General features: G+C 35.9%; 1 protein-coding gene across 7 annotated transcripts in view; it reads right to left on the bottom strand.

The window, feature by feature from the left end:
• Positions 1 to 25,227, bottom strand: part of PPFIA2 (PPFI scaffold protein A2) — a 490,478-nt gene that overhangs the window by 92,159 nt on the left and 373,092 nt on the right. For all 7 annotated transcript variants that reach the window (XM_075552747.1, XM_075552748.1, XM_075552744.1 and 4 more), the window contains 7 exons: positions 19,801 to 19,947; positions 18,666 to 18,800; positions 11,166 to 11,249; positions 10,422 to 10,553; positions 8,891 to 8,953; positions 3,051 to 3,142; positions 654 to 789 (listed from right to left, as the gene is read on the bottom strand). In XM_075552747.1, the coding sequence (XP_075408862.1) occupies positions 654 to 789; positions 3,051 to 3,142; positions 8,891 to 8,953; positions 10,422 to 10,553; positions 11,166 to 11,249; positions 18,666 to 18,800; positions 19,801 to 19,947 (789 nt within the window). The remainder of the gene's footprint in view (positions 1 to 653; positions 790 to 3,050; positions 3,143 to 8,890; positions 8,954 to 10,421; positions 10,554 to 11,165; positions 11,250 to 18,665; positions 18,801 to 19,800; positions 19,948 to 25,227) is intronic.

The following is a 25,227-nucleotide window of genomic DNA, read 5'->3' as shown; positions in this document are numbered from 1 at the left end:
AAGGACCCTGAGAGCTGTGGCAGCCCGACCATGCTTCCAGCGACCCTGGGTGCACCGGGTTTACACCGAGTGGCCGGTGACCTTCCTACATTTGGTATCATTGCTTGTGGCTGAGTTAGTCTGGAGAGGGACTTCTGGGCTAGTATCGGACTTATGGATTGGAGTTGAGTTGGACTGGGCTGGGATATTTTCTTGATATATAATTCCTTCTTGATATAAAGTTCTGTCTTATACATAAATGAGTGTCACTGGATTGGTTTCTCTAGTCAACTCGATCAAACACAGTCGGGGCACACATTAAATGTCTTTAAAAAACAAACAAACATGTATCCTAAGGCACAAAAGGCCCTGCTGGTGGCATATAGGTTAGGCGTTGGGCTGCTAACTAGCCAGCTCCGTGGGTGAAAGATGGGCTTCCTCCTCCCTAAATAGTTACAGTCTCAGAAACTCACAGGAACAATTCTACCCTGTGCTGCAGAGTTGCTGTGACTCACCATCAAATGGATGGCAGAAAGTTTAGGTTTTTTGGATCCTAAGGCACACTTGAAACTAAAAGAAATAATATGAACTTTAATTCTATCAGTGCTAAAATTCCAATGACAATGAAATATTTCATGTGTTTAATACTTTGTGTTGAAACTAAAAAAGTTCACCTTTGGCTCATCCCTTCGCACGCCCATGCGGCCTCTTCTGGGTCTTCTTATAACTTTAGTTGTTCTATAATCAGACTGGCTGTCCGCCAGTGAGCCCGCCGAATACCGCAACTCGGCAGAGGCGTCCAGGTGAGTTCTGTTGAAAAGGGGAAATGTCACGTATAGCTAATCTTACAAATTAAATCCACCAACACGTGACCATTCCCTATTTAACTGACAATAAAGAATAATCCCTCAGGGAATAAACATTAAAGGAGATTGATAAATTGTCATTAACGCTTGGATGCCTTTCCAGAGGCTTATGCCAACAATTTCAGAAGCAAGCTCATTCACTAAGGTCAGTTTACTTTCTCCTTTTAGAACATACTTGCGCTCTTCCTGTTCAATAATTAGTATCATTTAAAAATATATGTCAGAGTGAATTATGTTAAGATTAATAATTGGTGTCCCAATATGCATTTCCTAGTGTATTTACTTTAGGTATTTCTCATTAATGTCATTGAATAAAATATATATTGTCCCTTGTATTTTCAAATTTTAAAAATTTGAGGGAAATTTATTCACATCTTTATATTCTAATACCAGTTCAGTGACTGAATAATAAGCTTACGATTAGAATTGACCTAAGGTCAAACAACTCTTATTGTTTAAATAAAATGGAATATTACTATGAGAACAATTGTTCAGCTTTGAAAAGTTAGTCTTCAAAAAGAAAAAGAAAAATCTTTGGAAAAGAACATTTGATTGTAAAATTTGCTTCACAGCAAAACAGTTTGAAAATTCCAATTGGAAAGTATTATCACACTGGTTTTCAATAAACACGGTAATAAAGTATCCTGTAATCTAAGTGCAGAAATGACTTCCCCAGGCATATTATTTAGATTTGGATTGATAGAAAATTCCATTTATTGCCAACATCGGGGACAACAAGCTGTCTTATGTAACAAAGTAACAGATCCATCACCTCTGGGAACTCTGCTTAAAGCGGTCTCTGAGGAGCTTACACCCCCTACGGCCTTGCAAAGCTGAGCCCTCTCTTTTCAAGTGAACAGTGAGATGCGATTGCACATATCTGGCTGTGATGAAATGTCTGCATGTGGTGCAGGTTTGCAATAGTAAAGAATCTGATTTAATTGATTCACGATCTTGCAAAAAGTCCAAATGAGATCTCAGACTCCAGAAAGCAGAATCAGCCTCAAAAAGAGGATCGTCAATGTTTATCTAGTAGGAAAATTGTCTTTATGAAGTAAGTGGCTTTATTGAGGACAAGTCACAAATAAAATCTAACTTACCAGGTATCAGTCATAAGTGGCATAACCCCAAATCTTTATCTTTTAGGTATTCACTGAACATATTTTGGGTGAGGGGTGGGGGAGGAGGGGACATGGTCCAAGTCAATGCCAGTCCTAGAGACTATTATTTATACTTTATAAAAACACTGGTTTTAAACTCTTATTTTATTAAGCTCTCTGATTTGATTAATAGAAGAAAACACTAATATTTCTATGCTAATTGAAGTTTATAATTCCAGAAGCGTCATTGGAGAAATACCAGGCACTCTGCTTTGTAAAGCGTTTAGTCAAGAAAAGGCTATCCTGAGAAGCTATGCTGAGAAACGGGCATATTGAGAAGCATTTTGCAGGCATCAGTAGTTACCAGGAGCCCTTTAGCACAGCAGCCATGGGATTCCGTAGTAACCTCTTAAGGACCTATTGCCATTGTGTCACTTCCAACTCAAATTGGTCCAAGTACTAACATGGACATATAATTTGTTGATTGGATAATATTCATTCTATGAATTTGCTTTTTAGGTTTTCTAACAGGCCTTCTCCTGGTCCTCCACTATTACTATTATCACCATCATCACCATATAAACACATAAAAAACAAACAGTTTTAAGTCATGTAGATATTTATCAGAATAACAATAGAAAAATAACCATGGTTTTCCAAAATACATAATGCATATCTTTATAAGTCTTTGGGTGTTTTTACACTAGAAAACTGGTTCTTATGTTAAATTATAAGAGGTCACAGCCAATGATATTTCTTCAATCACATTAAGAATTAGGACATAGTCACATGCAGTATCTTTATTACAGTTCAATTTCATCCTTTAAGTATACCTCTACCTATGTTTACCTATATATTAATTCCAGAACAAGAATGTTACTAAAATTGTATTACATGTTATTACAATTGTATTACATGTCAACATGAGGGATTTTATATTAACTAAATTTACACATTGAAATTGTAAATTACTAAAGAATCAAAACTGGTAAGACAACTAAGGACCAGGAGGCAATTGATTCTTTTATTTGAGAAAATATGAAATCATAAGGAAATTCATATTGAAGTTCAGTGCACTATGGATAAGCTTTTAATCTAATGTTACCTTGATATTGCAGGTTCTATTAATGACCCAGTTCTCATTTTCATTTGGTCAAGTTCAGATCTCAGTTTTTCAATTTCATCTGCTAATCTTTCCTAAAATAAAAAAAGATGTTTTTTTACATAATGTGCAACAATACCTGCATTCACTCACAACTAAGCATGCTTAAAAAAAGAGAAATATGATTTACCTATTTTTGCTAAATATCACTGACTTTGATTGTAAAATAATTTGCCTGAAATTACTCATTGGAATGAAAATATAAACAATAAAATTTATTCATGTTTCATGGCATTCACAGGTCCTAAAGTTATATAAACTTAAATGAATATTATACTCAAGATGAACTATGTATATATCACTTTTAAATGCAGAGTACAATCATAGCTACTTTTTTAAAAGAAGAGAAATTTATATATGCACTAGCTAAAATTTTCATTGTTCTATGTGAGTGGAAGGACACATGATAAAAAGAAAGAAAATTTGGACCAACAAAACTTGTTATCTTTAAGAAGGATGACAGTCCTATGTCAGTTTGGCAAACCTGGGGTTCTCAGTAGTTTGGCAGTTCAGGCCTACTCATCCCCCATGATGTGACCTAAGAAAACATAATCAACTTCATAATGGGATCTGTTATGACAACCCATCAGTTGTAAGACAATGAGGGTGGAACATGAGCCTCTTACTCAGGCCAGAGCTCTGATGCAACTTGTAAGAATTTTCAGGCGGATGTGGCTTACTTCCTTTATAATTGAATCCTATGGAAATCTTCTTTGCTTTGGGGTGTGTATTGAATCCTGAATCTAGAGCATCAATCCCCAGTTCTATGGATCTGAGCCAATAGCTTACCATCTGACCTGCTGACCTTTGCTGTATCTGTCTTTGCCTGCCTGCCTTGGGTTCATCAGTCCCAGAAACTACACCAGTCAGGAGAAACCTCCAGTTTAACATCTGACCCACGGGCTTAGACTTGACTCAGGCTCGACTTGTGTCATCCATTTTCTTAATATAAATTCACCTCTATTTGTCTGTTTATCTATCTATCTATCATCTATCTATCTATCTATCTATCTATCTATCTATCTATCTATCTATCTATCTATCTATCTATCTATCCATCATCCCTCTCTATCCCCCCGCTCTCTGTGACTTTTGTTTTTCTTATCTCTTTAATGGTCACTTACTCTCTTGGAGGACCACTGGAGGCATAGTGGTTATGCATGTTGGATGCAAGTCAAGAGTTCCAATCCCCAAGCCGCTCTGTAGGAGAAAGATGAGGCTTTCTATTCCCATAAAGAGAAACCTAGACGGGCATGTCTTGTCCTACTGGGTTGGTTTGTAGTATCTGAATCAACTCCAGATCAGTGAATTTGATTTTGGCTCTTGATTTTTTCATATACGTCATCCCACAACTCTTCAGGTCTTCTATCATTATTGTTCAGTGTGTCAAACCTATTCTTTAGATGTTTTCAAAATTCAGGTGGAATATAGTCAAGTCAAATTTTGACTTGTGGATTTGTTTTAATTTCTTCAATGACAGCTTCAATTTTCATGAGAGCAACTGGCCTCATTTTGGCTGCTAGTATTGATTTATTTTTCATTTCCTCTCCCTACAGATGTAGTCAATTTGATTCCTCTATATTCTGCTGGCAAGCTCTAGTTGCACTGTCACCATTTATATTGCTAAAGAAGCTTTTTGCAATGATGTTATTGATCTTGTAAAATTCTATCTTGCAATATTGGTTTGGTTCTATCACAAGTCCATGTTTTCCAACTATTGTCCCTTCTTTTTGGTTTCTAAATTTTGTATTCCAATCACCAGTAACTGTCAATGTATTTTAATTGCAGGTTGGAGAAATTTCACATGGGAGTAGTTGGTAGAATTCAATATCTTTATTACTAACATTATGGTTGTGGTATATATTTGAATAATAGTCTTATTAACTGGATTTCCTCTTTTGTGCATAGATATTATCCTATCATAAACAACATTGTAGCTTAAGATAGATCTTGAATTTTCTGACAATGCAAGCAATGTCATTACTCTTGAATTTTCCATTCCTGGCATAGTAATCCATGATCCCTAATTAAAAAGGCCAATATGGATCTTTATTTATTGTTTCATTTTTGATCCCTTCTAATTTTCCCAGCACTATACTTCATACAGTCTAACTTCCAATTAGTAATGGACATTTTGCAGTTGTTTATTTTCATTTTGATATGTACCCATCAGCAAATGTAGGTCTGGCAGGCTTTACTCCATCAGCATCATTCAGATAGAGCCTGCTTGGAGGAGCCTGCTCTTCCCCTGGCCCATTGTGACCTCCTTCCAGTGCGAAGAGCTCATCTTCAGGGACTAGAGTGAACACTGTTCAGCAGTCATTAATAAAGGTTTCAGTAGCTAATCCTCCAAAAGAAAGCAGCCCAATTCCATTTTTGGCTCTTTCTCTGCTCTTTCTCTGCTTATATTTATAAGGTTTTCAGTGGGTTTTCACTCAGAGGTCAATGGCCTAGCCCTTTATGATCTTTCTGGAAGCTCTGCTGAAACCTGTTCACATTGAGTGAGCCTGTTGGTATTAAAAATACAAGTGACATAGCTTCCAGCATCTTGGCAACACTGAAGCCACCACAGTATGATGAAATGACAGACAAGTGGTTGAAAATATATATATTGGCTGCACTTCTTCTAGTACAGATGTGTTTGTCCTTCTTGCTTTCTCTGGTACTTTCAGTACTCTTCACTATGACTCAGAGGTATTATTTTTTTCTGGTCTTCTTTAATCACTATCCAGCTTTAACCAGCATATGAGTATATGTGTATCAAATATTGTTTTCTTCACTTATAAACTATATGAAGCAAATGCAGTGGCGTTTTCCAGCTGTATACATGTAAATGGTATCTTTTTTGGTCTACATATGTCTTTATACTGGTCTTTATTTAGCGAAAATGTGTGGTTTAAGAGATATGCACAGAGGGTTAAATTGTGTTATGCAGTTATGACTTAGTCACTCCCCATGACAAGATCTGATTTAGTCTCAGATGCCAACCATCACGGGTTTTCATTATGAGGTCAATCAAAGGGGTCCTCAGGGGTATGACCTGCTTCCAGTATATCTTGACGTGATGGCAAAGCTCACTTGCTTTGCTGCTTTTGGGACGTGAAGACTGCATGTGGCTGTCATCCTCTGACCTCCAGTTCTTTGAATTTAAGACGTTGGCCTTCCATATCACCCACCGATTTTGGTTTTGTCAGTCCCTGTAAGTCTGTCCTCTGAGCCACAGATTAGGGTCTCTGCAGACCCTGCACTGATATGAGTTATTTCCTTGAGATAAATCCCTCTGTACATGTGAAAATCCTTCAAAAACTTATAGCAAATAGAATGAAGAGATCATGGATTTTCCTCAAAAATAGTCTGAAGCCTTTTCACACCTATGTAATCGTCCCTAGCTTTGCTTCTCTAGAAACCCCAGCATGGGACTCCCACTGAAGTGGACAGCACAAAGGAGAAAGACCCAAGACAGGATGGACTGACGCAGTGTTTCAACAGTGGGCCCACATCAAGCCACGATTGTACAGACAGCACAAGGCCATGTGATGCTTCACTCTGTTGTACACAGGGCCACTAGGCAATGCAATGGACTCGGTGGCACCTTACCACAATAGTAGGAAATATAGTCAATTTAGGAAATATGGTCTGTGGTAAGGGTGAAGAGATTAGGAATGAGGTTTGGCCCGCGATTTTCTTCCTCTGATTTCTTAAATATATAAGAAGGCAAAGCATGAAGTGAGGCGTATTCTTGGATGTTTGGGCAGATTGTTGAAGCTATAAGACTTGGGTAGGTGGTGGGGGAGTGGGTTCTGGGGACATTGCCAGGAACACACAGAGCTCTGGATTTCAGACCATTGCATAACAATAGCAAGTCCCAACTTCAAATCTAGTTACAATCTATTTCTTCAAACACATACCAGCCACATCAAATTTTACTGATGTCTGAAACCAACCAACTCTGTTTTCTTTATGTTATTGAATATTCTGTTTCTTCCTACAAAGTCTTTACTTTTTCTCTGCTAATACGATATTCATCTTCAACAACATCCTGCTAAGCTTTTAGGTGCTCTGATTGTGGAGGCTAAGCAGTTTGTTTTCTTTTTTGTTGCCATCATGACATATGGCGTTTGTTCCACGTACAAGGGTTATCTCTTGCTTTTGCTCCCTTATCTCTCCCAATGTCTTCGAAATAACATATCCTTGCCAGATCTTCCTTTCTTTCCCCTTTTCCTCCTCCTTCTTTCTTTTTGTCCTTTAATCACAGCCTCCGTTGGTTTATTCATTAAATAAACTAAGGCAAAGATCGCTAATGTAGGGATTTCATAGGCTAATGACGGAGGAAAGCCATATTAGCAATTACTGCAGTGTATGATGTCGGAGCGGAGCTGACTGCAGCTAAACCAAGTACAGTTACCATTATTTAACAATGCATTACTCCCCTCTACCCTGAAGGCAAATACCAGTGATCACATCGTCTGTCGTGAGTCTGGTCATCTGCCGGCAGAGTCCTAGCTTTCTTCAAATCCGGCCTCCCTGCATAGTCTTCATAGCAGAAAGTTCCTAACAGGGGGCAGATCTTCTGCACACTTTGCCCATTGGGCACTAGGCTTTTGCCTACTTATATCCTCATTGATTTGTCCAAGGTATAGTCTCTCTCCCGTTAGATTCTTTAGCTACTTTGCAACTGGGACAATGTTTATAACGAGATAATGAGCACAACTGCACCACTAAGCAGGACAATGAGAAATGGAGAGAAGATTGAAGTTGTTAAGAATTTCACCTTGTTTCACCCACAATCCGTGATCATGGAAACAGCAGCCAGGCGATCAAACAACACATTGACGGGGCACATCTGCCACACAAGAACTGTTTGAAGTGCTAAAGACCAAGATTGTCCCTGTGAGGACTAAGGTGTATCTTGACCGGAGCCATGGTACTTTCAATCACACATGCATAAGAAAGTAGGACCATGAGCAGGAAGACAAAATAAATGGATGCATTTGGATTAAGGTGCTGATAAAGAATATTGACATGTGCTTCCAGAGGGGCACGCAAATCTTTCTTGGAAGAAAAACAGTTATAATGCTCCTTAGAAATAAAGATGGCGAACCCCAACTCACATACTTAGGGACTATCAGGAGAGACCAATTTCTGTAAAAGGGCATCATGCGTGGGAAAGCAGAAGTTTAGCCAAATAGTGGAAGCACCACAAGGAGACAGACTATGACACAAAGGCAGCAGCGATCGTCTCCAACATAACGACTGTGAGGATGTGGCGGCCTCGGCAGGGTGTCGTGCTGTTGTAGGCAGGATCTCGATATGTGAGAATCAACTGCACATCACCACAGCAACAATACAATTTAATATATAATTAAAAAGCTCTTCAAACTCACTGCCATCCCGTTGATCCTGACTCAGAGAAGTCCTATATGATAGGGGAAAGGCCCTCTATGGGTTTCTAAGACTTTAGGTTTAATATATTTTTCCTAAGATCACAGCTTAATCTTGACTTAAATAAGCAAGCACATTTTAATTCTATTTATATAAACTGAAAAGCAAGGTAAAATGTTTTTCTATTTGAAATCAATGCAGTGATTACCCTTGAAGGGCTGATTCATGTGTGGAAAATCACTTTAACTCTCCACACACATATATACACGTTCCTGCATATGTATTTGAATATATTTTTTAGATTATTAAACATATAACTTCCCGGAATTATTTATCAAGTTTCTTTTACAACAAATATCCCTTAAAACAAAAAGGAGCTAGGCTGTAATTTTCCATAATACCTTATCATGCAAAGATTCCTCAAGGTTCTTCCTGAAAGTTTCTGATTCTTGAATTAAAACATTCTACAGAAAAAAAGCACAGATGTTATTTGTGGATTAAGAAAACAGCAATAAACATATACGTTTATGTTTAATCACTCAAGAATCTTTAATTCCTTCCATGAGGCACAAATTTCTTGGTCTCTATGGACACCAATTTCAATGAGATATTTTGAAATTTCACCTCAGTATTTCAGGAAACATTTAATTACTATTAAAGTTAATTTTTAATAATATTTGATTGGCTTTATGGGATGAATATGATACTTTAAGCTACTTTTTATTATAACAATTTTAAAAATAAGAAATGAGTAAAATATTGAACATTATCTAGACATGTTATGAATAAACAACTCAAAATATGTAATTCATTTTTATGAATGGAAGGAATGATGAAATCAAATTTTTGATATTTTAGTTCTGGATTTCTATTCAAATACAGAATTAATAACTTTTAGTAAGAGTAAGCTTATTGTAAATACAAAAATAAATTCAAGCTATCCAATGAACAGTTATGTATCACAGAGTTATGTGAAAAATAAGTTAATTCATAAATATCTAAAAAATCCTTTTTATAAATATTTACTGCTGCTGAAAGCTCTGTAATTTATTTATACTGTTCTGCAGCATGCTTTAAAATGTATTATTTTCAAACTTTAGAGTAAATTTAAACTTAAAGTACAGTAATCGATGTAGTGGTCGTGCTTTAATATTAGCAGTTGAATGTACAACCTTTTAATTGCAAGTTAATCAAACCAATTCCATTTCTCATGGAAACCTGTTTCTTGTTTTGTTCTTCTTCTGCAGCAAAGGAGACATGTAGTTTAACTGATTATTAGCATTCGACCCAAATTTCCACAGTGACTTGCTCATCTGTGTTCTAGATGCTCTTTTTGTTTATGCTCTTGGAGCTTAGCTACTGGTTCAATAACTCTGCTAGTTTAGTAGCTCCCAACTATCAAGGAGACATAGATGGGTCAGTCAAATTCAGACTGTATACATCATTGTTTCATAGCAAAGTGACTGAATTTTCAGATTCCTAACCCCTTCTAGTGTGATTGACAGTATTAATCTGTGGGTGATATAATTTCATTTCCATGTATCTTAGTCATTTAAGATACTTGAAGAGTTCAAAGAAAATGCATCTGTCAAACTAAATATTTTGTATGTTCTCATGCATTGCTTTCTCATTCCAGATATAGCATGAATGATACATTTTCATCACAATACAGCAACTTAAGATATGTTCATAATGCGAACATTCTAATTTGCACAATTCATACACCATGCAGCTTTTAGAGTCATTTAGTTGAACTCATCTATATGTTTTATAGAAACTCTCCATTCTAATACTACATCCGGCTTCACACAAACAAACAAAAAGAAGCAAAGGACCACTTGATAAATGTAGGGGTGACGGCAGCATGTGAAACCAGCATGACCCGGAGCCGCTGCTACGTGCCCATGCGATGGAGCCTCCTGTCGGTGTTACCTTCTCTTCTAGAGCAGCCATCCTCTCCTTCAAGTGCAGCTGCAGGCGCTCGTTGGATTCTGTCAGAAGTCTGTCCACGGTGTCAGATAATCTTTTGTTGTGCTCCTCATTCATTTTTTCTCTTTGCCTAGCCTTATGTTCGAGAAAAAAAGAAAGAGAAGCTTCAAGAATTGACCTGCAAAAATTACTTTGACTAGTATTGGGGCATGCTTTCATATATCTGCCAATTTCGTTAACAGATTTCATTTAATTTCTATACAGGAATCCCAGGTAACTGACTTACATACAATTCATAGTTACAAACCAATCCCCAAAGTGCATCCCCCTGAAAATTTTGAGGTACAATCAATGGCCCATAATGACATGTGGATGCTACTTTTCTTTCAACGTGAAAACATTATTTTTTGTTATGCTAAAGAGGTTTAGTCTATTGCAAGTCTTTCTTTAATGTTTCTAAGTGCATAGCAAGGTACACTAGAATCAACATACACAGATCAACATTTGACTGACTCTAGATACAAACTACCCAAGAGTTCCAATTTATGCACAAGTTTAAGAGCAGCGTTCATTTGAAACCAGGGATTTCCTGTTAGATTAATTTATTAGTAATTGTTGCCTTTTAAAGTACACTGGACCTTTCATAAGATTATAAATCATTAAAAATCCATCAAGCTATTACTTTCTTTTATGCAAAATACTAATCCTTCATATCCAATTGGCCATGGGAGTTTTTAATATACATACTCTTTGAAGCTCTTGATTTTTTTCCTCAAGTTGACCTTCCAGATGTCTCATGCGTTCTTCAATATTCCCATGTCTCTCTTCGGCCTACAAAAAATATGAAGAATTTCCTCACCTAGAATGTAAGCTTTAATTAACTCCTTTCTTCTAAATAAACTTAAAATAAAATAGAAAGCAAGCTACTATCAATCGCAAACATAGTTTTCAAAAAATAAACTTTCTTTTAAACAGGCAGCTGAACAGCATTGCTTGAAATGTGTCAGCTACAAAGGCCTGTTACATCCAAGCATCAGCAAAACATTGGAGTTAATTATGAGCAATGAAATCAGCCAAATGTAACATGCAGACTGTGCATGGTTTGAACACAAACCTGCCATTGTCCAATCTTAAGCTCCTGAAGCACTGAACTGCACAGATGGTCGATTATCAATAAATAAAAGTAACATAATTTTTATAAATGAAAAGAAAAATTAGATGGATTCTATTTAGCAATAGAATGTAAAGTCCAGTAGGACTACCTTCCTACGTATGGAGATCATTTCTTGTAGTTTAGCTTCCATAACATATTGATAATCATCAGATGAGGTAGAAGAGGTTGGGTCAGACTAACAAGTCAAGGAAAAGGAGAGGGACAAAATTGAAAAATCAGAACTAAAGACACTGACACCGAACAGAACATAGCACAGAATGCTTAACAGAAAAGCGTGACAGTAAAGTTAATACTATATAGACAGAATCATACGTGGAGAGAACGCCACTGACAACCGGTGAACATGATGCAGTTGATGGTTATAAATGAAGAACAGTGATATGCTAAAATAAAAAGCGGTCGACCTAAGGTATGGAAAGTTAGTGATGGTTGGCGGATGAATGACTACTACAGGATGAATCAAAGCAACTCTGGAAAAGTCATGTAATCATTGGAATTATGGGAAACCAAACACTAGAACATGTCTCTGATAAATTGTTAATTTTTTGGTAATTTTGTTTATTTGTTTAAACATAGTATTTAAAGATCAATGGAAACAATGTATATAATTATTGAGGAATATGCTAAGGCATTAAGGTATAATTAATTTGGAACAATCTTTAGTATAAACCTTAATCTGTAGAGATAAAAAAATAGCTAAGCCACGGGGTTAATTATGAGTAGTCCCAAATTCAACCAGGATTGTTTCCTCAGCAACAGTGGCAAACTTAACTAAATTATGTCTGGCTTCTGAATACATGTTACGGCTGTCGGCCCTAGAACCTAATCACCTCTTCTTGGACATATGTTTGATTTTACATTTTAAATGAGCATGATTAAATGTCCTCAAATTATGAATATTTTAAGAATGCAAAGAGGACAAGAAAATGTATCGTGAGCTCTGCTAAACTCTCCTTGTTGAGGACCCAGTCCAGCATGGTTTCTACATTAATTCGTTGCTATGGAAACAAAATAGTGCCCTAGAGCACAGTGCCTTCGTGAACTAATGGAAGCCCATTGCCAAGGTTAGTTACATGTCTTGAAGGTGATTGTCAGGTTACCACAGGTGCACCATGTTCAACACATGTGACATTGCTGATAGTTGAATTATATTAGTATACCGTATACAGATTACATATAAGTTACATCAACATTGCAAACATTATTAAAAGTCAAGTAATTATAACAACATTCAAAGGACCCTATGTTATGCCTAAAATTTTAACTGCAGAACACAATTATGACATTTTATAAAGTCATTGTAAATCAGGATAATTTATTTTATGCAAATATAGGCCTATAAAAATTATATCATGCAGTACCTGAAAATTGTTAGTTAACTCATATTGGTTCATAAGCATGTGTTCTATTTTATACAACATATTTCAATTTGATTGATGAAATACACATTTCATATTTGGTGTGCTTATGTACATTTTAAGTCAACATTTACATTTTATAAGATTTGATAAGTGTGGAAATTAATGAATAAATAACAAATCAAAACTCTCCTCCCTTTTCTTCCCAATTTTCCAAGAGGAAGCATATATCACAAGGTATTATAGCAAGAGACCATAATCCTCAAGTGCCACAAATATCTTTATAATTAGGTTAAAATTATGCATTCTTTTAAGATATAATAAATGTGTAAAATGTTGCTGAATTATATGACTAAACTCATAAAGCTAGATACTATTTCTTAAAAGTACATTTTACCCATCAGCTAGTGGAACTAAAATTAATCAAATGACTAATTAATCAAGGTAATCAATATATATATATATATATATATATATATATATATATATATAAGTTTTAACTCCCCAACCTGTCTATTCAAATTCAAAAACATTTCTTAGACATATCTATTCCCATATTAATTGTCAGAATACATATAACATCTCAAATATTTACTTATGAGATGGAAAATATTTTGATCATGTTAAAATTACTAGGTTAACACTGATTTGTTTAATTGGTCATAAAAATGTATGAGATACCTCATGTAATAAAAGATGAATTATGTCCTTGCTGAGAGACTATGCACTTAATTAAATAAATAGAGCTAAAAAAAACCCATAGTTTTAAGGAAACAAAATATAATTAGTTAACTACATATATGTTTGCAATTTTTAAAAGTTTATAGCCATTAGCTACCTTGCTGATTTTCCCAATTCCCTAAATGAGCTCTGTAGTATATGCACATGCACATACCACACACAGCTACGCACACATACACATACATATAACACATTGTTAACCGCTGTCATGTTGACCCCTCACCAACTTGATCTGTAGGCTTTACAGAGGTTGACTCTGGGGAGGAGATCACTGGACCTCTTTCCCTACTCTGCCCTAGTGTGAGTGCTCTGCGGACATCTCGTCAGCATCATAGTCAGTCACAAGCCTGCGCTCACAGACCAGCGGTGGCTCCCTTGAGAAGCACTGTGTGGTCACAAATATGGATCTCGCACAGGAAGAAAGGACTGTACCACTGAACCACCATTGCCCTCTGTACTCACACGGCAGGGGGACAAACGGTGGCTTTAGTAATAAGAAGTAAATGTAGACATTGTTTCTTAGAAACATGTTCTAATTTCAATAAACACTATTGACTTATGTGCACCAATACCTTATGAAAACTATACTTGAAACTATTGCTATAAACCCAAGGGTCACAGAGAAACAATCAATGGTTGTTTTGTTTTTGTTTTTTCCCCTTGGTTTAAAGTAGAGCTTATCCTTGTTTCATTTTTAACATGATACAGTAAAAATTCATGGAAAAACACAGGTAGAAATGGTTTGAGTAAAAGGGTGAGTGTATTCATAACAGGAGAAGTGAAAGTTAAAGTGTAGATGACCTAAAGAGAAAAAAATAAAGGTGGCAGTTAGTAAACACAGAGGAAAAATATAGGCTGAATAAAATGTCTGAGGAATTGTTAGGAATCATATTTCAAATTAGAGAAGAGGGGAACTTATGTTTATACTGAGCATTATTTTTCTTTTACTTTAGTGCATAGACAAAAAGGAAAGAAGTACAAAACAGACTCTCCAGGTCAAGAATACTGCAATACTGAAAATGAATGGCAAGGAAAGCAAACACCGCTCTGCAGACGCACTGTAGAGGTTTAGACAACGCAGGACAGAGCAAGTACACAATCCTGAAGCCATCGATTTGGAAGAATCAATTAAATGGTCACATTTACAAATGTTATCAAAACAAACAAAAGAAGTATATTGAGGAAAGATTTCAACCTTTAAGGATCTTCCATAATGAATTTAATTATGGTGGTATAATGCTAAAATCTTTATATCTGAATAATCCTGTTGCTAAAGAACTGGTCAGAAAAAAAGAGTATAGATAAGAAGGTTGGAGTCTATCATTTGAATACTCTTATAAAGTATAAAGTTATTTTAAAATATGAAAAAAACCCCAATAGGTTAAAGAGAGAATGGAATCTTGTCAATGAATTATCTTAGAGGAAAATGAGGAAATTATTTTGCGTGAAAAAAATAAATGTAATACATTAAGTGCGCAAGAGAATTAAAGAGAAAGAAAAGGAGACATTCCTAGACATTTTCATATATACATATTTATATGCCTAATGGTGCTGCCAAGTAAATATTGATTGGACTACTAACCATAAGCTTGGTGGTTCAAATCCACCAGCTACCCACAGGAGAAAGACGAGGTTGTTGGCGTCTATAAGATTTACAGCCGTGGAGAGAAAGACTGGGCTTTTTACTCCTACAAACAGCTGCAGCCTGGGAAACTCACGGGCCCGTCTACCCTGTCTTAGAGGGTTGCCATGAGTTGGCATTGACTCAATGGCAGTCGGTTTTGTGTGTATATGTGTGTGTCCTAAATTAAAAAAAAATCATGGTGAATTTTAATTTTAAATAGAATACATTAAATGTTATATTTTAAATTCTATTTTATTCTACATAAAGAAAATATAAGTTAGGGAAAGTATTACTGAATTTTGTATGTCCATATTTTTTTGGTGTTTCACTAAGGGCTATACACATGATTCATTATTTTACACGAAAGTTTTAGATTAATGATTGTCAAGTTACTCTTCTACCTGCTGTACTCCCACAAATGGTGCAAATGAGCAGGGTAAAAATTTTCAAAAGCTCTTCCTGTTCCTTTGATTAAAAACTTATATATCTATATATACACATATAGACATATCTCCATTTTATACTACTTTCGAATGTTCTAAAAAGAAAAAAAGAGATACTATCACAATGTTTACCTCTTTTCATGTAATTAAGGAAAATTTTGCTTATTGAAAGATTAATTTATTTTTCATTTGGAATAATACAATTCTGAAACTGCCAGAATTGTTTGAGTATGGCCCGTGACCTTGTTGTGGTGGTGGCTCGGTGCTGCCAAGTCAGTTGGAACACATAGCTATCCTAGGCACAATAGAACAAAGCACTCTCGGTCCCAGACCGTCCAAACAATTCGAGTCAGTTTTAACCTTTAACACAGGGTACAAGAGAACAAAACACTGTCAGTCACGGATGGGACCAGACCATTCTAACAACTGTATCTATATTTGAGCCTATTTTTGCAGCCACCTTGTCAATTCAACTGTGACTGTGAAAGGATCCAAAAATAAATTTTCTAATCAGGTTTATGGTTTATTGGACTAGTTACTTTCAGATTGTGCTGTGTACACCTACTCCACATTTTGAAGATGACTATTAATAAAATGAGTATGAGACCTGGAATGTTTCATAACATAATCTATCTCTATTGTGTACAAATCTGGGTCTGGAGACAAGATTTTGAAGATTAGTATATTTAAACACAAAAAGGAGAGAAAAGTTATGTAGGGGAACATACACTGGGTCTACCCAGCATATTTCAAAATGCTGATTGAATCTTAATCAGTAAATAAACTGTGCAGCACAGGGGACAAGAAAAACAATAACAACAAAACAACCATTCAACTGCCTCACAATATCTTACTAGGGGGTACCCAAAACAGCAGTGATTTTTTTTCAACTCTATGTATTTAAAATTTTCTACAAAACAACTTATCACCTTCAAAGTACTCTGGCAAGAGTGTTTCTGTAGCAATGGAAGAATTCTCATTGTAAGTTTACACTCGTCAGCTAATTGTAACTGTACTCAAAGCAACTCAAAAACTGCAAACAAGCAACTACTCTTTGTTTTCTCACCCTGTTCTATTCTGCCAAACTTTTGCCTTTCCCTATTTGATTAACTCACTTATTTTAACCAACCGGCAAATCAATCTGCTGTGCCTCCTTATTCACTTTTCAGGAAACCAAACTTTCTTTTTGCTGCATTAATTAATTGGAAAATCTCTAAAGCAAATGTTTTCATTTGCTCCTCAAATGAAATTTATTCTGTATTATGCCAGTGGTAAGGATTATAAATATTGTTAAATGTGTGAACATCTATAACATACTGAATTGATATTAATAATTAATCATGTTAAATGGAAAAAATAGTGTTTTATTCTAGTAACACGAACAGGCATTTTGAAGCAATGTCATTTCTATGTACACTTAAAAGATGAAGTAAAAGCAGTCCTTGTGAACTTTATGCTTGTGAATTACTAAAATATGCAAATAATCTTTAGAACCGAGGCACCATACCTTGGTATAAAATTTTAAAAGTTCATTAAGGTTTTATGGATTTTAATTTATTTTGAAGAAATTGTAGCTATGAAAATCATTTTCTGACTATTTAAGGGACTTAGATATTAGACTAAAACTTTAAGTTCTAACTTTCCAGAGGTTTTATCCTACGATAGGAAGTTAGTGTTGGCAAACAATGTTGCATACACATTACGGGTTTCCAGGAGAAGGAGCACAGCTGTCTGGGAAGAAGTAAGCTAGACGGCTCTTTGGAAGGGAGGGTACCAAGGCTTCATCTCAGGTACTTTGGGCATGGTATCAACAGGGACCATTCCTTGGAGAAGAGCATCATGTTTGGTAAAATGGAGGATCGGTGCCAATTAGGAAGATACCCAGAGATGGAGGCACACAGTGACTTCCACAGTGGACTCGAACACAGCTAGTATTGCGAGGACAGATCAACCCTGGGTGGTGTTTCTGTGGTAGTTACATAATCTGCTGTCAATTTAAGACTTACCAGTGAAGGGTGGAGTTTCACCTGTCAGTCAGGTTGCAGCCTGATGACCTCATTTGGAGGCACTATGGAAGTAAATGGCTCACTGGAGGCAAGACACAGACTCACTCCCTGGGAGACACTGCGAACGAGAAGACTCGTGGAGCTAAGCTAGTGCCCTGATCTGGAGGAACCACGAGGAGACCCCTGCCAGCACTGAGATGCTTTCCCTGCCACTGGATCCACAAAACTTCCCACCCAGTGGCCTGTGATCATCCTGCATTTGAGATCCTTGCATGTGTTTCCTGAGTCTAAAGAGGACTTTATACATTGGTATCAGACACATGGGCTAATATCGGTCTTATGGGCTTGATCTGGACTGGGCTGGGATGTTTTATCAATATCGAACTGCTCTTGTATTTAAACCTCTGTCTTACATACATATGAGTGTCTATGAATGTTGTTTTCTAGCCTCCCCAGACTAACACAGTTTTGTTCTGTTGTACACAGGGCTGTCCTGAATTGGAATTGACTTGATGGTACCACAAACAGAAGTAGGAAGTAATTAAGTGCTTATTATTCCATATATTACTAATACCAAACAGTTTAGCAATATTAAATGACTATGCTTCATGGACACACATGTTACATATCATAATTATATGTTAACTTCTGCCATGCTTCTAATGAGCTAATATTACCACTTAAACATAACATGATTACTCATGAAATTCTGTTAGTGTTTGTTAATGTTGAAAAAGACAAGGTAATGGCCACATATCTTTTGTCAATTACTTCTGCTGTCCTAGAAAAGTGCACTGAAGTCAGATAAATGTAATAATATCCAATAACCCCAATGAATCTATGTTTTATGGGTTAGGTTCTCTATGTGCATGAAGGGTGACACATATCTTTAGGGCAGTACCTTTGTCAGAGCTGCGATTCTCTGAGCCAGTTCAGCCTCTACTTCAGGCAAGGTCTCAGCCTTTCTCATAGTCTGCTGCAGCTTTTGCTCAGCCAACTCCAGACGCTCTTGTAACTGCCGGTTCTTCTCTTCCATCTGGAAGGAGTAATGACGTAGATGTGAAGGTTCATACCGAGGACCGCAGCAGCAAACCCACAGCCAACAGTGGCTTAAGCTATTTTTCTCGGGTTAAAACCAGTTATCACCACACTAAAAAGGGGAAAAGTGATCATTGTCTTCATACTTTCCTATAGTCCCCAACTTTGTATTTTAAACAAATTAGGCCGATTACGAAAATAGAACTCATACCAGTTGCAGTAAAATAAAATAACTTAAAGATGAGCATATTTGACTAAATGGAATTCAACTCAGTAATGAGACCTCAGGTGTACTGTCAAAGTAAAATATTGAAAGTCAGCATATTTGTTAGCACAGTGGGGAGAGGGGCTATTGTACAATGTTTATGAGACTGAGCTATAGAGATAGGCTTGGCCCTTCTTCCTGTAAAGGCTGGATAGTTCATATATTAGTCTTCATATGCCACATGATCTGTGTCCAAACTCCTCCTCTCTAGCGCTACACGGTAGAAGCAGTCATAGACAATGAGCAAAAGAATGGTAGCGCCTTTGTTCTAATAAAGTTGTGCTTACAAAAATAGGCAGGTAAACCGATTTGATCTGTAAGCCATAGTTTGCTAACTTCTACTCTAGAAACAAATAGACTTGGGCTCCCATTATTGATTCTGGAATTTTTAAGCTGTGCGACCATAGGAAAGTGCTAACATCTTTGAACCTTCGCTTCTTCAGAATAGTAAGTATTAAGGATTAAGAAGTAAGTGAAGTAAAATTCTTGCCATAATTATTAGTATTCACTTAAAAGAAAAACAAAGTCCTTAGTTCTGTTATTTTAACAGTCTTTTGTAGGTTATTCTACTATAAAGTTAATAGCATAGTGAAATTGCATGTTTAGTCAGTTTCACTTTAAATTTTAAAAGGCAGGTGCCAAGAAATACACGTATCTTATTAACTTTATATTATTCTGGGGGTAGAGTGAGAGCACACAGGGGCCACAGAGAGCCAAGAGAGAGATACTGAACCTGCCGCAGGATAGCCTCTTTGTTTGCTAATTCGTTTTCTAGTTTGTCATTCATGTCGTGGATGGAGGTAGACTCCCTCTGCGCACTGAGGTAGCGCTTCTCCAGCGTGGTGATTCTTTCTTCCATGTCTTCCTTTTGTGCCATGGCCTACAAGTAGACGAAACCAAGAAATAAAAACCTCACTCAAATGCTCAGTTGAATGCATTCTTTCATTAAATAAAGTAATAAGGTGTGAAAATCACTGAGTTTATAGTTAATATTCATTCCTATATTTTCATGCAATATATGCAAGATTTCATACAAGTTTTACCAAGTCATTTGTCACAATCTTCACACTTTGCATTAAGCAAAAAGAATTTTGCTTTCTGAAAAAGTAAGGGAGTATATTTTGAAACCATGTAAGAAAGAAAGTGCCAGGTAAATTACTCCATTATATATGACAGGTAAGTACAATTATAGTAAGAGTTTCAAATCACAACATTCATAAAGTGGTGCCAACAAGTCAAAATTGTAAAAACATCTTCAAATAAGACATAACATATATTTCTATATTCTCATCTGTATATACTGAAAAAGAGAACCTGATTCACTAAAAGTTAAATAAAATAGTAAAGTTGAATCATAAATAGAAATGTCAAGAGTTCTTCGAGTCATATTTGCTTCTAATCAACCCCTTACCATTCTTCTTCACGCTCTAAAGCAATATCGCCAGAAACAGAAGACGAAAACATGTTTTAATTTCTTACAAAACAAATTTAAACAATTAAGTGGACAGTCTTTAAATGCTTAACCTTCTTTTACCACAATATGAAAACAATGCATATACAAATTGTTAACTTCTAGGGTTATTTTTAGAACAAGTCCTTCACTTAGTCTTATAATTTAATAATTATGTAAGATCTGGGTCTTATCTTGTTATTTAGGTTCTTTTATCTCTCTTTTCACCCTGTATTTCTCAAATGATACTAGAGGAAATTCTCATGAAAATAGTGTAATAGGCTTAGAAAAAAACAGTACAAATTGGAAGAAGAGATAAGAAAAGAAGGCATTTGAAAGAAAATAAAACAGAGAATACTGAGTTATTTTTCAGTTTGACCATTGATCATACATGTTGAACTGAAAGGGTAAATAAAATGTTTGGAAATGTTGACATAGTTTACCGTAACTCTGAACTATAAGTGAATAATAAAATCTAGCAAAATAAAAAGTTTAATAAGAAAAAATGGTAATCATAACAAACTATTACTTTGATCCATTGTAGAAAAAATATATAGTTACACTAATAGAAACCCTGGATTTTATTACATATTTAATTTTTTTTATGCACATGAAGTTGGGCAATAAATATGGAAGGCTGAAGGAGAATAATTGTTGTCCTTGAATTATGGTGTTATGAATATACTACGGGCTATCAGAAGAAATACATCCAGAAAATTACTTAGAAGTGAGGATGGTGAAACTTCATGTTACATATTTTGGGCATGATATTATGAAGGAGCAACCCTTAGAAAAGGACATCATGCTTAGGAGAGGGGAAGGCAAGTGAAATCTAGGGAGACCCTTAAAGAGAGGTATGCATACAGTGGGTATGAAATAGTTAAGATACAGGAAAGATGGTGAAGATATTCCGAATGGGACCATGCTTTCCTCCGTTGCATGTGGGATCATGATGAGCCAGTTGGAAGAAAAACAGGGCTTCCTACTTCCTTAGAGAGTGACATTCTCAGAAACCCACAGGGACAATCCTACCCTGTGCCACAGGGTCACAGAGCATCAGCACATCCTTGCTGGTGACGAGTGAGTGATAATTAGTCGCTGTCATTCTGTAGTGGCATGAGAGTGGCTGTGAGGCTGAAAGTGATGTCACTGTATTTCAAATACCAGACCCGTGACACAAGGTGACCAGGTTTTGATAGTACTTCCAATCAAAGAACAGACTACAAAAAAGGAATAGGCTAATTCTGAGGAATTGGCCATTGAAAAGCTTAGTAACACCAGCAGAATATTGTCAGATACTGTACACCTCACACATAAAAACGGAATCTTGTCAGACATAGCTCTAGACAATAAACCTCTAATGTTGAAAGACACTTGCAATGGACTGAGGAAGAATTTCCTTCTAAAAAGCGTCAACCCTAATGGCAGATGGAGTAAAACTTTGGGGATATTTATTTGCTAATGGCAACTGCCTCAAAATAAGAAGAAACAGCTGGAAGAAATCTATTAATAATTTGAACTTGGAATGTACAATGATTGAATCTAGAAAAACTATAAGTAAAAAAATGAAATGGAATGCACAAACATTTTCTATCATAGGCATTAGTGAGCTAAAATGAATGGTTACTGGTTGTTTTGAATCTGACAGTCATATGATTTACTACGCCAATCATGACAAATTAAGAAATAGCATCACATTCATCATCAAAAAGGATATTTTAATGTCTATTTTGATGTACAGTGCTGTCTGTGATAGAAAAATTTCTACCCACATACAAGGAAGTCTACTCAATAAAACATTATTCAAATTTATGCACCCACCACTAAAGATCACGATGAAAAAAATGGAAGATTTCTAAGAACATATTTAGCCTGAAATGAATCAAACATACAATCTGAAGGATTAATAATTATTTTCAATTGGAACAACAACAAAAGGAAACAAAGAGGAAGGAACAGTAGTTGGGAATCTGGCGTTGATGACAGAAATGGAGCTGGAGATTGTATTGGAGATTCTGCAAGGCTGTGATGTGTTCATTGCAAACACGTTTTCAACAGCATAAATGGTCACTATATATGAGGATTGTTTTATGTGTGTAGTACTGGAATACACAATAATCAAATTTATTGTATCTGTGGGGAGAGAGGATGGAGAAGCTCAATATGATCAACCAAAATGAGACCAAGGAATATAGACTAGGCCAAAAATTGCTGCATTGCTGGGTCAAACAGAAGAACAATTGTGATGATGGCACACGACAAGACAGTATTTCATTCTGTTGCCCACAGGGTGACTATGAGTTGGAATTGACTGGCTAGCACCTAAAACCAGCACTTAACCACTGTGCCACCACGGCTGCTTCTCTATGAGAATAACGATAATGTATAATTATACTAAATGTAGTAAACATATTAAGATTCATTATCAGCATCACATATGAATATTTAAGTTTACAAAACATCCTAAATAACAATTCTATCTTTCAACCGTGGCAATATCTAAAATCAAAACTTCCTTAATAATGACATTAGTTTTTTTCCATTGGGAAAATGTCTGTGGAGGCTCATTTTCCAAAGGTAACATGTTTGCACATGAATATAAAATATTGTCAAGAGTTTCTCCATTTGTACCATAAGTGACCATTTCTAGCTTCAGCAAGTGGATTTACTTCTTTTATTTTCAGCATAAATGAGTTTGGACAATGGAACACTATCAGTAAGTGTTTTTCCCACTGAACATCTTTCGTCATACTATGAGTCAAAATGACTTAACAAGTTGAAGTTGAAGAAAATTAAAACAAGTCCATGAGCAGCAAAATATAACTTTGGACATATGACTTTGGGCAGGTCTCACCTGAATGTTGATACATCTGAATGTGGAAAGCTCAAGAACAGATTTAACCAATTGCACACCAAGAACAGATGACCCAGGAGCTGTGGAATGACACTGAGAATATTATGCACGAAGAAGTCAAAGTTCATTTTATAAGATAGGGAAGAAATAAAAGATCAAAGTGGACCTCAGAAAAGACTCTGAAACTTGCTCTTGAATGTGACTGAAGCAAACAGAAGAAATGACATCAAAGAGCTGAACAGAAAATGTTATATGTCTGGAGAAGACAAAGCAAAATGATGCAATGTGTAATGACCAAGAGTTAGAAAACCAAGAAGAAGAACATGCGCATCATACGTTAAGCTGAAAGAACTGAAGGAAAAATTAAAGCCTCAAGTCGCTATATTAAAATATTGACTGAAAGGGGCATCAAAAGACGAAGGAAGGAAGACATTGTCTCTGTTCCTAAGAGAACTAGTCCACTATAATCCATTTCAAGAGGCAGCAAAAGGTCAAGACCCCATGGTGCTGAATAAAGAAGCCAAAGCTGTAATGAAAGCATTAGCCAAAAACAAGGCTTCCGGAATTGAGGGAAAGCAAACTAAAATGTTTCAACAAGCTGATGAAGCACCAGAAGCACTTACTTTTCTATGCCAGGGAAACTGGAAGAAAGCTACTTGGCCAACTGATGAGGAGACATCCATATTTGTACCCATTTCAAGGAAAGGCGACCCAAAAGGATGTTAAAATTATACAACCATGTCATTGGTATTTACATGCAAGATAAATTGTGCTAAAAATCATCCAACAATGATTGAAGAACTATATTAACAGAGCTGCCAGAGGTTCAGGCCTGATTCAGAAGAGGTCTTGGAATAAGGGATATAATTTCTAATGTCTGATGGATGTTGGCTCAAAGAAGAGAGTATCAGAAATGTGTTTGCTTGTATTTTACGGACTATGCCAAGGTATTCAACTGTGTGGCTCATAATAAAACTATTCATAGGCTTGAGGGGAATGAGATTTCCAGAGAATTTGACTGTCCTCATGCAGAGCTTGTACGTGGATCAAGAGGCAGTTGCGTAGAACAGAACAAGGAAAATATGCATGATGAAGAATTAGGAGAGGTGTGCTGTTGTACCTCCTTACCACACTTATCCAATCTATAAGCATAGATTAGGAGCCGCTGTAAATTCAAGCTGGATTCAGAAATGGTAAACAAAGGATATCTTGTTGGCATTTAAAGGATCTTAACCGAAAGCAAAGAATAGCAGAAAACCAGAAAAACTTGTGGCACTATTGACCATACCAAGGCATTTGATTGTGTGGATCATAACAAACAATGGATAGCATTAATATAAATGGAATATTAACACCTGTTATAGGTATTGTTAGGTGCCATTGAGTTACTCAAAATGAACCTATGTACAAGAGAATGAAAAACATAAAATATGTTTAAGAATAAGGTAACATAATATCTGAAATACTTTTCATGATGCTTTACATAGAAATGGGTACTTCATCAATATAAGATATTTTGTTATTATTAATTACTCTTCTGTTTATGATTAGCCGGCCTAACACTGTGGCATATATTAGTTATAGTTATGCAAATATGTGACATTGGTAATGCATTTTGATCTAGTGATTTGGATGGGGGATTCAGTATGTATTTGCCAGCTATGTTCCCCAAAATAAATTTTGAATTTATAATTCATAGGAATAACATTTCCCTTTGTGTCATTTGAAAACTCTAAAATAGAAAGTTCTGTATGTTTTGTATCTCAGAATATATTATCTCTAAAAAACATGTACAAGAATATTTGAAAGATTCATTTATTACTAGATGACATTACATGTAAAAATGAATTTCTTTG

Source organism: Tenrec ecaudatus, chromosome 6 (assembly GCF_050624435.1).
Source record: "Tenrec ecaudatus isolate mTenEca1 chromosome 6, mTenEca1.hap1, whole genome shotgun sequence".
Lineage (NCBI taxonomy): Eukaryota > Metazoa > Chordata > Mammalia > Afrosoricida > Tenrecidae > Tenrec > Tenrec ecaudatus.
Note: the sequence above shows the minus strand (reverse complement) of the source record. Positions and strands in the feature narration are given on the sequence as shown.